We start from the raw sequence: 14,781 nt of genomic DNA, 5'->3' as shown, positions 1-14,781 counted from the left end.
ACTTCAGGTCAGTGTTGGTCAAGTTACTTGAAAAAAGTAATCAGTAACTAATTACTTATTACTTCCTCAAAGTAATCCCGTTACTTTACTGATTACTTATTTTCAAAAGTAATTAATTACTTAGTTACTTTTTAAAAACACGATTTACAACCTGAATAGGTGATAAAGCGATAGATCTTTCAGCCCAATTCTACTTTTTCTACATAATCCATCATACAAAATGTAATCAAATGGAAAAGTCTCTTTTTAAAACTTGTTTTATCAGTTTTAATCTTTTAACTTTATGCATCAAGCAAAAATTAAATTATATGCACCATTCTCTGACTTGAATAAATTAGTTTAACATTTAAACCTATTTTCTGCACATTCCAGCACATAAAATAAAATATTTTTTGTGTTTACACTCAGTCTTTCAAATAGATGCAAGTAAAACACAGCAGGAAATAAATAAAGTCAAAGACCAGCGGTCCTGTTGCTCTATTTTCACCTGTAAAGCAGGACTGCGGTAGGCGGAGGTTTACCCTGGTGCAGGTGTGCCGCGGTCAGTGGAAGAATCCGCGAGTTTCTCTGTGAGTTTCCCATTACGTCGTAGCTACTCGGTGCTTGCTTGGAAGTTTAGGGGTTTTTTCGCTGTAAAAAGAAGTTTTCTTCCCACGCACAACGGACGCTAATGTTTTTGTCACTTTTTATGGAATCAAACTCAAAGTAAGGTCAGTACTTCCACGCTTTAAACGCTACACGCTCATACTCTCTCCCACAATCGATATGTGATCCATTGTTGATCTGCACACAGCTGTTGTCACTAAAGGCGCACTCGCTTATGTCACTGTCATGAGACATTCTCGCAAAAAATCACTGTTTTAGTAACGCAGTAACGCAGCGTTCCTACGGGAAAGTAACGGTAATCTAATTACTGTTTTTGCAATAGTAATCCCTTACTTTACTCGTTCCTTGAAAAAAGTAATCGGATTACAGTAACGCGTTACTGCCCATCTCTGCTTCAGGTGACGTAAAATCACTGAACTGAATCCCCAACCCCAGAGGCAATCTTTTAATACAGGAGTTGACAGAGATTGACTCTCTTTTGGAGCCAGTAGAGGAAACCAATCTGCAGTAAAAGGCGGTCGTGTGCCAATAAGAAGGCAGCTGCATGTTCAAGTAAACCATCTCAGTATTTTGGCTCTCAGCTACAAGGACATTTCTTTCTTCTTACAAACAAAACTTTTGCAAAAGGTCACAAATTCTTTGCGAAGAAGCAAAGAAACAGCAGTTGGTGTCTGTGAGTGTGGAAGGTCCGCTTCAGTCCAAGCGATGTAAATTTCACCATCAGGAGGGGAACGTGTGCCCTGCAGTTTGTCACGACACTCTGGCTACAATCCACCATATGCACGGCTCCTCTAGGCAGACTTGAAAACAAGAATAAATAAAGGATAAATAAGGAGAGCTCTTTCAGTGGGTCTGCAAACAAGCAGAGTCCTGGTTTCAGTCACGTTCAACAGCGCTAGATTAGATTAGATTAGATTAGATTAGATTAGATTAGATAGAACTTTATTAATCCCTCAGGTGGGTTCCTCTGGGAAATTCGATTTCCAAAAAAGCACAGCACCGACAGAAGTTACAGAGTTACTGTGTTGCTATTGGTGGATTTTGAAGCTTCATCACACATTGAACCAGTAGAGCAGTCCTGATCTATGTTGCATTAAACTTGCATGACATATATAACTGTTCCATTCCTCAGGTAAAGCAAGGTAAACATAAAGTTCATATAATGCCTATATGCTTATGTACTTGAACACTACACGTGTGCTAAATATGGTTTTGGTGTTACAGAGAATGGATGCCTAAATCTGTACTCTTACTGTTACGGCCTGTTAATTCTGTCCAGAGAGAAAGAAATGTGGAAACACAAGTGATTCCATGTCATGGCAACCACAGAAACAAACCATGAATCTGATCCACGCTGAAATACTGCAAGTGGGAAAGGGTTTTCAAGGCCGAAGGCGGAGTTTGTGGTGTGGATTCATAATGGCACATTTACATGATGAAGCCGCTCCCTGCTCAGGCTAAATGGCTATCACTGTTGACACAGATTAGTATGCCTTACTCACAGGCATGGACCATTTGATGTTTTTATTTATTTTTTATTTTAACTTATTAATAGTACTACACAGATATGAAAGGGGAGCAAAGAAAATTCTGTATTGGCTGAAAAATAAATTCCTGAGATCACAAAGAGCGAATTCAGATTTTGGCCTAGAAGAAGTCTTTAAAGACATGAAAAATGGCTCAGTTTAATAGAGTAGACAAAGCCCGGTTTCTGCTGTAAACACAATAAAAAATAAAAAAAACTTCAAGTCAGAGCTGGATTGTTATCAAGCTCGGCTAGGAGTGAGAGTCCTGGGTCCCTTCCAAATCAATAGTGACTGGAATGTGCCTGTGAGACCTCCAAGGCCTCAGAGAGAAGCTTTGCCTTCAGACCAAATAAGGGCAGGAGCAGCAAGACCCATCAACCAGAGCAAGAGGAGGCCAGCCAGACCTCGAGCTGCCCAGGGATGAGAAGCATTAGTGGGGGCTGGCTTCTGACAGAAGCTGGTTTACATCTTCAGTCTGTGTGTGGACACGAGTTCATTTAGGTAAGCAGTGACTGAGCCAGAAGTGGTTATGAGTAAAACAAGCAATGCTTTGGTTTTACCTCATCATCATGACAAACACTGGCTTCTATTCGGAGAGGAGGAATAGTACTGTAAAAGAAGCAACGAGACACGCTCAAACAGAATTAGTACAGACTTGAGAGTCAGTTCCTAAAATCTGACCAATTACCTCACTCACGGGGCGGGAGCTGTCCATCCTCCTCCCCCTGACCCCCTCACTTGGTTCAAAATCTCCATCACTTTGATATTCCACTGCTCTTTAACTGTGATCCCCACAGTGTGCAGTTTACTGTCTGTGCTGCTGTCAAAACAGCAGGGAGACTTTAAAGGGTCATGCCACTTAACGTGGTGCTGGATGGGCCGGCCCCCTGGGGCTTTCGTCTGACAGGAGGAAAGGACTTCAACCAGCCCCTGACCATCTCCAGGGTGAGTGAGTGAGTGAGTGAGTGAGTGGCATAATGTCTGCATTATAAGAACAGAAGCAAAGTGATATCAGTTTGCCAGTTTTTTAAGTAGTTCTTTAAATCATTTTTTTCTTTTCCCAGTGCATTTTTCAAATAGCTTGAGGGTAAACATTGTGCTTCCAGACGATTCATTCTAGAAACATTCTGGTGTGGTATGAAGCTTGCACCTGTGCCGCAGTAAATGCAAGAGGCTTAGATACAAATAGCAGCTTGCATTGTTATCCAACATATGTGCACACACGCACACGAATACACACACAAACACGGATGTCTCATTGAGTAAATTTTGAAGCATGGAAAATATTTCCAAAATCATACTCTAATCCCGCTGCCTGTGTGAATAATCACCAACTTAAAGCCGATGATCTAAACAAATGTTTGGACAAACCTGTGTGAACCTTCTCACGTTACAGGACGAACAGACAGTGCCGACGCTGGAGTGATGAGCGCAGCATTATGAAATGTCTGTTAGAACAGTGCAGCTGTTGAGAAGAAAGTACACCAACTTTGGATCAGCTTACAGCATCAGGCAGCTCGTCATCCTCAACAGCACAGAGAGAGATAAAAGATGAGAGAAGAAACAAAAATAACTCGCAAATACAAAAAAAAAATTCCAACTAGATTAAGTCATTTGGACATGTGAATGACTGACTGTAGGTGGACTTGGAAGATAAGAAAATGGAGAAACTCTTATCTGTATGGGGTCATCGGTGATGAAAACGATAATTTCCTGGAAGAAATTAGGTATTTCCTGTTGACACGAAGTACTAACAAGGGAATCCTCACAGATACCAATAATGATGTTGTAAATTTAGCACAAATTAAATGGTACAGTTCACATTCTCTGTTTCTGAAAATATGTTAAATATGTTCATGTATTTTGTAGGCCAAAGCTGGATAAGAAGATAAATACTGTAGATAAGTGACTGGGTGTTGTTGTTAGTTTAGTACAAATATGATAACAGATAGTCTTTTATATCTCAAACCTCACTGACTCTTTATGTTGCTGTCCTTAAGTCACCAGGCTCTAGTCTAATTGTATAAATTTTATATTATTGTTTTTGTGGTTTGCGTGTGTGAGAGTGCAAATAGCATTCTAATAAGTAAGTTTTGGGAGTGCAGGTAAACTTAGAGAGTCCAACTATCTGTTTCGCTTCAGAACGCTAAGCTAGGCTATGCTAACCAGTGGCTCCTATTGTCTCATTTTTAAAGGAAAATTCAGGTAATTTTCAAACCTATTTATATCTTCTAATTTGGGGGACCTAAATGTTTTTTGACCTAAATAATTTTTGACCAAAATGTTTGTACTTTCTAAAATAGAGCAAGAAACCAACGACCGTCAAGCACGCTAATCCCACTTAGCAAAGATCTGTGTGAATGTAAAAGCTTGTTTTTGCCACCAGCAAACTTAGACTGTTATTCTGAAGCGCCAGTCAAAGCTATCATAAAATGTTTTTTCATTCATTTATGGAATCATATCTACAACTTCAGAAAAGTGGTGTAGCACCTAGCTTACTAATGCTTGGGCAGGAAACCTCGCTGCCACTCTTTCACACACTAGCAAAATTTTTAACAGTACCAAGTAGTTCAATAAACTTCAATAAAACCCTCCAACATCTAAAACAGAAGCCATTAGATGTAGATGGTAGAAATTGCTTTCCAGTATGTAATTTATATTTTAAAAAGGATTATATTAACTATTTTGTTTTTTTAGAGCTAGCTAACTTTTGCTGCCAAAATCTAACCTAATCATACCGTCAAAAGCAAAGTCTCAACAGATGTCCTAAACGGGATGTGAACTTATTCCTTATGGGTGAAAAATCTGTCATTTTTGTTGTAGTCTCTGTAAAATGGTGACTTCCTGTCAGCTTTTAGTGTAACTTCAGATGTTATAAAATAAAGTGTCCAGCCATGCTCAGCTCAATGAATTTGATCATAATACGGTGACTACTTTAAAGTCTTCAACTTTAAGCATTATTCCAAAGTGGAAGCATTTAGGAAACACAGCAATGCCAGCCACGTAAGTTGCTGAGCGGGGATGAACGTGGTGCTTAGGAGATGCTCTGCGAACTGCACAACTGCAGACGTTCATGGGGTGTAACATGTAGGTGATCCAATATTTTTTGAGCATAGCCTGTGAGTAAGAAAACCAGTCTCTGTTACTTTGATGAGGATTATTTCTAAATGAGATTACATCGTCCCTTGTAGTTGGAAGTTTTAGCGTTTTTGTTCCATATTGGTCAAAATCAAAACTTTTTTTTTTAGCTTTTTAATAATTCAGACTCCACAAACCTAATAAACACATAAGAATTTCAAAGGATGCACACAGTTAACAGACATTTATATTGGCTACTGCTCCAAATAACTGTTTTGATCACTGCAAAATACAAAAGTTAGGATTTTGACGATGAGCACTGCTTTCTCCATCTGTGTTACAACTTGCCTGTGGGCTGAATCCCCAGAGTCAGCCAGAGATGGAGATCAGTAATCCTGTTATGTATGATGGGGTTATGTGAATCTATATTTAGAGAGGGACCTCAGGAAATACTGACCAAAAGCAATTTTAGCTCACAAACCACCAGCTCTTTCCAGTAAACTCACACCTGTTGTGTTAGTGGACACTCAGAGGCCTGTATGAGCACAGTGATGAAAGAAGGCTGAGATTGAAGAGAGAGGGGAAGTGGAAACGATATGAGATCAGTAATATGAGAAGCTGTATCCTCAAATGCATTTGTAACAGAGACAACTGTTAAAAAAACCAAACCCCAAAACAAACTATGATTAAAAAAAATGGCTACAGGGCAGATTAAAAAGCTGCTACTTCAGTGAACCCACAAGATTTATTTGAGAGCACAAGTGATTCGACTCGCTCCGTTCAATGCCATTTTTGGTTAGGAACATCCTCCCCTTCATGAGCCGTTGGTGTTCCCAGCTGGTGAAAGTAAACACAAGTGATAATCATCTTTTTCTTCAGCACACAGGGGCTGTAAAGTGGGCGCCGCTCTAGATTTACCCATGAAGATCTGCATCTCTGTGTGATGTCTCCATGAGGGGTGTAAAGCACATGGATTCAATTGCCTAACATGCATTACGTGTCTCTGCAGGATCTCTGTGAGAGAACTACTCCCATGATGTCATTACTTTGGCTTAATTTTTAAGACTACAACTGTATATGCTTATCAGAGTCCAGCGGTCCAAACAGGCAGAAAAAAAAAAAAGAAGATTGCAGCTGACAAGAAGGCTGAGGTACTCCTTCACAACGAGCTTCAACCTGTCACATTCCCAGTCTTGCTACTTGCATCCCCTATTTTATCCCGGACTCTTAAGAAAATAGTTTTAGAGCAAGCAAGGGAGGTAAAAAGAGAAGAGAGAGGCAGGACGGGAGAAAAGCAGAAAGAAAAGGCAGGCAGGTGGTTGTAATTTAAACAAAGACAAACGTTTGACATGACAGCTGAACTCCGAGGAAGCAAAAGAATGTAATTAAAGAAAAAAATAAAAGCATGGCTGTGTACCTACTCGATCCAGACATGAGAGCAGCGAGACAAAGTCTGACAGCGCTCTCAAACAAATGCTCCACTGTAAATTACCGCTCCCTCTTTTGGAAGCATGAGACATCCCCTCACCACTTTTATCCGCTGTTATTTATAGGCAGATGACCTAATTTAAGTTTCACCGTAACATCTCAGTGTAGCTCAGTCTGCAATGTCCAGTAATGCAATATGACTGAGCACAGGTCGTGCCCTGTGTGGCGCAAGTGGACATTTTGGGTACTGTTTGATGTTGCCTCGGGAGAGGTGAGCTGTGACCCTGGTGGCTTTCTGGCAGTTCTTGCTCTTTTTTCCAGTCACTTCCTGACCATCAGAATACATATTACCATCTGGACGCTGTCACTCGGTGTTTACTTTGGCTCCATGACAGGAGAGTTTACACACATGCATACCAACCAGAGCAACGTCTCTCTGTTAGCAGCTACTGTGGAGAGTGCACGAGCTGCTGAATTTATAGATTTAGCTCATCAATGGTCTGAATTGTGTTTTGAATTTGTGTGTGTGTGTGGGGGGGGAGGTTATAAAGCTTTGATCCAAGCAGGGGAACAGAAACAAGGGGCCCAGCCCCTGAGTACTGTATTAAAAGATGACGTGCCAGTGATGGAGAACAGACTTTTCACAGCACTGCAACATCTGGACGTACTGGACTGTATAAAGGCAATGTACAGAGGGAATCCAAGTCAAGGGCAGAGTTTCTGTTTAATAAAGCTAAAGCTTCAATCCATGTAAGAATCTTGACCATAACGTAGAAATGAGATCACCGGAATATGTTGGGGTTTTGTTTTATTTTTTTACTCAAGTCTTTGTGTGTAAGCATGTATAAGTTTAAGCATATTATGTATTTGCTCGTTCGTGTAAGGTGTTGTTGAAAAGAACTGCATTTGGACTCTATTGAAGCTGGATTTAAATGCTCAAACATGCCAAGTTTTCTGTTTTTGAGAAAAGAACACTTTGTTATGATTGTTAGCAAACTATGATACAACAAACAGGAAATAGTTTTAATACAGACGTAAATATCGTGCTCATTTTCCACTCCCTCTATTGATAATGATACTAATTCAGGCTGCTTCAACCTTTTCCGCTGCATAACTTGGTCTTCTGGTCCCAAACTTTTCCCATGACCCCACCAGCTACAGCCGTACATCCCTGAATTCGTCGAGGGCATGTTTTTGTTTGTCACTGAAACTGAGAGGAATAAACTGATATGAAAATTTAGTTAAATCGTAGGACGAAAAGCAAATGAAGACAGCTGCTGCTGAAATTAAAAGTTGGACGTTGGACAGACTAATTAGGAATTAGCTAATGAATGGTGTGTCTTAGTAAAGTGTGTAACTCCCATAATTTTCAGAAATAGTTGCTTGGTGAAAAACTTGTTGTGTTTCTTAAAGATCCCCCATTCAGTGTTCCCAGGGAACACTGTCTAGGAACTGAAACAGGCCATAGAATATGCTTGTTAAAGTATCCTTTGTCCTACATGGAGCTGTTTGCATTATTACTGACCGCCACAGTAAAATGAAAGCACACCCAGTTTAAAATTTATCTGGACTTACAATTGGATAAATACACCCTCAGATGAACTGTGTCTGTGAAGTACACCTGTATTGCTTAAGAGGATAAGTAGCAGCCATGAGCTACTGATCAAATTCACCAGATTAACTGATCATCAGCAAATTTTGGGAGTTTGCTTGCCTGGAGCATTCAGGTGCCAATCAATCCGGAGAGGGTTATAAGGCAATTTCTAAAGTCCATCATTCTACAGGGAAACGTTATTTACAAGTCAAAAACATTTAAGGCAGCTGCTAATCCTCACAGGAGTAATCTTGCCCCAAGGTTGGGCCATGCATCTTCAGAGAAACACTAAAATTACCAACAACTACATCCTAGACTCTACAGGCCTTAGTTGGGACAGCAAATATTGAAGTTCATGGCAGTACGTATAGAAAAGTCCTGTATGGCTTATTTGGAAGAGTTACTAGGAGAAAGCCTCTTATCTCTACAAAGGCTAAGTGCTACTTTCAGTAAAAACCAAACACAGCATAGCAGCACAAACACTTTGTACCAACAGTCAAGCACGGTGGTGGAAGGGTGAGGATTTGGGCTAACCTTCAGTGAACTGAATGGGTTCTCTCCGTGTACTCTGACTTCTCGCCACAGTCCAGAGACATGCAGTCAGTGGGGTTAGGTTAATTGGTGATCTGTCACTGTGTGAACCCTGTGGCAAATTGCCGACCTGTCCATGGAGTACCCTGCCTCTCACCCTATGCCAGCTGGAATAGGCTACAGCAACCCCACGACCCTGATAAGGACAAGCTGAAGAGAATGGATGGATATTTGTTTTTCCTTTTTTTTTGTTATCCACTTGTCTATGATGCTCGCCTTGTTTGTTGACTCCCATCCAGATCACTCCTGGCAGTAAGGCATCTGCTGCCAACCTGTGCCCTGGTGATGTCATCCTGGCTATTGAGGGAGTCCCAGCAACAAACATGCTGCATTGTGAAGCTCAGAACAAGATAAAGGAATCCACTCATCAGCTCTGTCTCACCATTGAAAGGTTGCGGGAGTATACACATGCTCACAAACCTTTTTTTGGATCATTCAGCTTTTGATTCAAGTTAAATTTGAAGTTGGATTTTTTGGTGTTAGCTATTTCACAGGTGTTCGCTTTACTATAAAGGTATAAATCCATGACTAATGTATCCACATTCTGTAATACAGATTGTTACTGCAATTATTTTGTGTGTTGACCCCTTAATTTTAATAATAATATCCACTGCTACTACAAAAAAAGCTGTGGGAAAAAATGTGGAAGAAATATGTAGCCTGTGGTACTTAAGGAAAGACATAAATCTAAGGTCAGTTTAGATGTTTTATGTGCCAGGATTAGGCTCACATGTGCGCACAAGCTTCAAAAACAGGCATTTAACAGTCAGTTCATCGTGGTGAACTTCTGACCAGGATCTGCCTTTAAATTCCAGAAACGAATCAAGACTGTGGACTCCACGTGCCATGGAGGACGGGAGAGCTCACCCATTTAAAATAAACCTGGAAGCAGAGCAGCAGGTCTGTGAGACTGTATGTTTAGTAGCTATGATGCCTTAAATCTTTGTATCTTGTTACTGCTTCAGTAGTGTCCTTGCTTCCTTCTTCTCCTACCAGGAATATAAACCAATTGGCACAGCTCACAATAGAAGAGCTCAGCCATTTGTGGCAGCAGCGAACATTGATGACAAGCGCCAGGTAGTCAGCACATCCTACAACACGCCTATAGGCCTCTACTCCAGTGGCAACATCCAGGATGCTATGGAGGGCCAGATCCGAGGCTTGGTCCAGCACAAGCCTGAGAGGTGATCAGTGCAAATAATCATTAGTTTGTCTAAAAGCACCACATTACACAAACTAAGTGCTAAAAACCTGTTGCTTAGAAATACTTTTCCATCAGTCATTGTGTTGGTATGTTTAGAAATATAAAGGTGCGTAAGTGTAAAGCCTAATGGTTCACACACACAGAAAAATGTTAGCACGACAGCATGCCACACTGTGCCACCAACACATTACATCAACAGGAAACTTATGCAATGAAGCTCCCAGCGCACAGTTTCAGTGCTTGATGTTAATGTACAAGGAGATTTGGAGGTCTGCAGCTATTGAGTGAGCAGAGCATTGGTGACTTTTATGCACTACCTCAGCACTTGGCAACCCTGCTCTGTAACTTTGGGGTCTGCCACTTTGCAGTTAGGGTTACTAAATGCTCCCACTTTGCAATGATATCACTTACACTTAATTTTGGAAGAAATTCCATGTACTAAATTGTTGCAAGTGCATAGCTGGCATCTTATTACACTACTATGCTTGAATTCAGCGAGCTCTTTAGTACAACTGATTCTTTATTGGTGCTTTATTTTATACACCTGTGGTTGAAAGCACCTGAATCCAAAGCCTAACAGGTGCACAATACTTTCACAATACTTTTGTACACATTATATACTCCACTTAACCAACTAATGTAAAGCTGTTCTGCGTCACTTGCCCTGTGTGTCTACTTTGCCACAGCAAACATAAGTGGAAATTCTTACATGAGCTTAAATGAAATGAGTACACATACTGATTCTCTGGAGTAGTTTTTGCCTTGTGGCTTTTAGTCTCACTTTACAAAGGCCTTCTTCCTCTGCGAAGGACATCATTGCATCGTTGTAATTATACACAGCAAATAGCTGTTTACTCTTCTATTAAGTATGTGGGAAGCTTTTAAGATTGTGCGTGTGTGTGTTTATGGTTGAAAATAACTGAGCTGACCTAAGAATATTTAACCAAATAACTGATTAACTAATTACTTTCCTCTGGAGCCTCTCTTATGGCAACTCTCTTTATTTGAGTGATAAGGATCCAGCAATACAACAACAGGAATGAATAATAACCACTGTAGATCCTACAGAGCTACTATTGCACCAATTGTTTTTGCCCGTTTTACATAACTCCCCTCCAGAATCTCCCGTCCAGTGAGTCACACAGATGTGCTACAGCATGTTAGCCTTCAGCCTTCCCATGCAGTCATATGGATTCCATTAGCTTGTTTGATGTACGGTGTCTTAGGGAATATAGGAAAGAATCTCTTTGTGGCTCAACCACAACTTCTGAATAGGTCACATCCGACCAAAGCCACTCACTCATGCATTACTTCTGCACTGATTTAGACGAGCACTGCAGCACATTATCAGTACACTGGAAGGGATCATTGTTTATTAAACCATAATTATGGTTAAATTACAGCTCAAATTGTACGTTAATCAAATCCGTGTGATTATTTTTGTCTCGCATCCATTTTCTCCTTGTAAGGCTGACCCATCATGCTGCGTGATCGTCACCTGGTTACGCACATTTGTTGCACACACTAGACACCAACTTTAAAGCGTGATGGGTGAAACTTTCATTGGGTTTTTTTTGTCAGAATTATAAGAAAACTCCTGTATTGCAGTTAGTAGAATTTGATGGGGTTTTTCTGTGTGTGTCTCGATGCACTGCTCAGTCCCAGAGCTCTAACCAGCATTGAGGATTCTGACGTTTACCGGATGTTACAGAAAGACCAGGAGGATCCCCAGGAGCCTCGGCAGTCTGGCTCCTTCAAAGCCCTCCAGGAATTTATTGACAGTGATGGTGAGCTCTCTCCTAAATTATGCATCTCTTCCTCAAAAAATCAATTCATAAATCATTCATAATTCTTCCCACTTTTTCAGTCTTCACCTGGTTGTAGTGACACTGACAGGCAGTAGTTTTGTCATCAAACACTTTTCAGTTCACGAGATGCTGTTTTTTCACATAAAGTTGCCGTTTTAAACCTTTTTTTTTTCAGCTTTCCCCCTGTAAGAAAAATAAAGAACAAATTTGAAGGTTTCATATCTTTTTCAACCCTGGTTGGAAGAAGGGCTCAGGGATTGATCTAAAAACCCTTTGGCTTAAAGTCATAGCTGAAATTACATGTTGATGACTTACCTGTGGCATTAATACATTTTCAATAAATTACACTGTGATTTACTTGGACAAAAAGGACTGAAAGTAAGTAGATCATTTATGCAATACTGTGACAATGTCTCATATCACACCCTATTAAAGCTCCACAGTGTGTGTCATTCTCCTTATTTTTGGAGTATTATTAATACAAAAGCACTTTTCCACGAGTCTCGTGGTTTTTCTTTTCATGTGTGTGTTATGATCACGCAGGGTTTTTGTGTTGAGTGGTTTCTTTCTAATGTGATCAGGCACTCGCCCCATTGTGACCAGGACAGTAAAAGCGCCCACAACCAAACCAACTACGCCCACAGGAAACCTGCAGAAACTGCCTGTCTGTGACAAGTGTGGGAATGGGATTGTGTGAGTAAAAATAGAACGACTCATCTGCGATTTACATTAAGACCATCTATGCAGAAACAGCACAGTTCAGCGCAGTACACCCAGAGGCTCTAGCATAGTTTGAAGATCGCAGAAACTGCATAAATTATATGCGCTCACCTGCTACCTCATTAGGTACACCTGTTCACCTCATTGTTAATGCAAAAATCTAATCAGCCTAATAATGCACTGAGTGGCAGTAACACAGTGCTGAAGTGAAAACTGAGCATCAGAATGGGGACGAAAGGAAAGTTAAGTGACTCTGAATGAGGCATGGTTGTTGGTGCCAAACAGGCTGGTCTCAGTAGTTCAGAAACTGCTGACATACTGGGATTTTTCCCCTCACAACCACCTCTAGGGATTACGGAGAATGGTCTAAAAAAGAGAAAATATCGAGCGAGCGGCAGTTCTCTCTGTGAAAATTCCTCGTTGACGTCAAAGGTCAGAGAAGAACGGCCAGACTGCTTTAAGCTAATACGAAGGCAACAGTAACTCAGTGCAACCAAGTTATGCAGAATAGCATACGTGACCGTGCAACACGTCGAACCTTGAAGCAGATGGATTGGAGCAGCAGAGGACCACACCGGGTACCACTTCTATTAGCTAAGAACAGGAAACTAAAGCTGCAGTTTACATGGGCTCAGCAAAACTGGACCACAGGAGATTGGAGAAATGATGCCTGGCCCGAGTCTCAATTTCTGCTTCAACATTTGGATGGCAGGATCAGAATTTGTTATAAACATGCAATTAATGGATCCATCCTTCCTTGTACAAACAGTTCAGGCTCCTGGTATGGGGGATGTATTCTTGGCACACTTTCAGCCCACCAGTACTGGCTCAGCGTCATTTAAATCGCACAGCCAAACCATCAAAAACTGAATTCTTGAATGTGTCAGTAAGTTCACTGCACTCATATGGCCTCCACCATCATCAGAGATTGCTAATATAGATGTGCAGCACCTGTCTGATGGACCGAAACCTCTGAGAAATGCTTCCAAAACCTTGTTGAATCTGTACCAAAGAGAATTCAGACAGTTCTGAAGGAAAAAAGGGATCCAATTCTGTACGAGCAAGGTGTACCTAATAAAGTGGCCACTGAATGTCAGCTAGAAACACAAATGTCTTACATTTTGAAACTCAATACATTATCAAAAGCTTCTGGGACTGGGGGAAAGAGAAGTCTGTTAAACCTGTGTGTTTTTAGATGGGCAGCAGAGGGCGACTTTTCTGGTTGCAAAAACACAAGTCGCATTGAGGTTGCACTGCAGGAAAACAAGTGTTCCAGTTATTTGGGTTTGTGTCCATCTATTGTCTTTACACTTGGAGCCTGTTTAGAGTACATCTACCAGTGTTTCTAACCTATAAACAGTTAGCACAGCAGTAACTGGGTTCTATGCTTTATCGTGAAGCTGTACCACTTTTTAAGTGCCGTATATTCTGTGCTCCTGACATCAGTTTGTTTTTGATGCTTCAGTGGGACAGTGGTGAAAGCTCGGGACAAATATCGTCACCCTGGTTGCTTTGTGTGCTCTGACTGTGATGTCAACCTGAAACAGAAGGGCTATTTCTTTGTGGAGGGACAGCTGTACTGTGAGATCCACGCTCGTGCCAGAATGAGACCAGCGGAGGGACACGACCTCGTCACAACATTTCCCTCTGTATAGAACCCTGCCTCCCTTATATGAGCACAGACACATAAAATCTAGGAAGCCCTTCTATTCCTTACATATGTGTTCATGTGTTCGTCTGCACTTTGGTGCTGTGTGTAATAATATTTCAGTAAGAATACACTCTTCACTCTTACTGATATGATGTATTTTCTAGGCAATAATGTAAACACCTGGTTGCTTAGAGAGTCCAGCGAAACCACAATCTGTCTTTCCAATAAAGGCCTCTGCTCATAATGTTAAAGGTCTCTGTATGTGTAGCCTTAATAACAACAACAACATGGCTAAATTACGTCCTCAACATGTCTTGAAGTTCTCCAGAGGCCTGGTAATGAAATAAACATTTGATTCAGGTGTGTTGGCCCAGTGTGACATCTAAAACCTGCAGGACACCGGCCCTCGAGGCCTAGAGTTCCCCACCCCTGCTCTAACAGATCCAGCTCTGTTTATGCATAGTTTAAGCAAGAGGTGTCGGACTCCAGGCCTCGAGGTTTTAGATGTCACACTGGGTGAGCACACCTGAATCAAATGATTAGTTCATTACCAGGCCTCTGGAGAACTTCAAGAC

The 14,781-nt window shown here is 41.1% G+C and overlaps 1 protein-coding gene across 1 annotated transcript; it reads left to right on the top strand.

Moving 5' to 3' along the window:
- Nucleotides 1–434: 434 nt before the first annotated feature.
- LOC146667821 (PDZ and LIM domain protein 3-like) lies at nucleotides 435–14,535 on the top strand. The gene is made up of 7 exons (XM_085409526.1): nucleotides 435–3,077; nucleotides 9,063–9,214; nucleotides 9,639–9,723; nucleotides 9,820–10,007; nucleotides 11,687–11,814; nucleotides 12,417–12,528; nucleotides 14,021–14,535. The coding sequence occupies exons 1-7, from the start codon at nucleotides 2,985–2,987 to the stop codon at nucleotides 14,208–14,210; spliced, it is 948 nt and encodes a 315-aa protein (XP_085265652.1). The 5' UTR covers nucleotides 435–2,984; the 3' UTR covers nucleotides 14,211–14,535.
- The last annotated feature ends 246 nt before the right edge of the window (nucleotides 14,536–14,781 follow it).

Source organism: Rhamphochromis longiceps, linkage group LG6, assembly GCF_057381845.1.
Source record: "Rhamphochromis longiceps isolate RC_006_pf linkage group LG6, R_longiceps_female_GT1.1, whole genome shotgun sequence".
NCBI lineage: Eukaryota > Metazoa > Chordata > Actinopteri > Cichliformes > Cichlidae > Rhamphochromis > Rhamphochromis longiceps.
The sequence above is the reverse complement of the archived record's forward strand: the minus strand, read 5'-3'. Positions and strand labels throughout refer to the sequence as shown.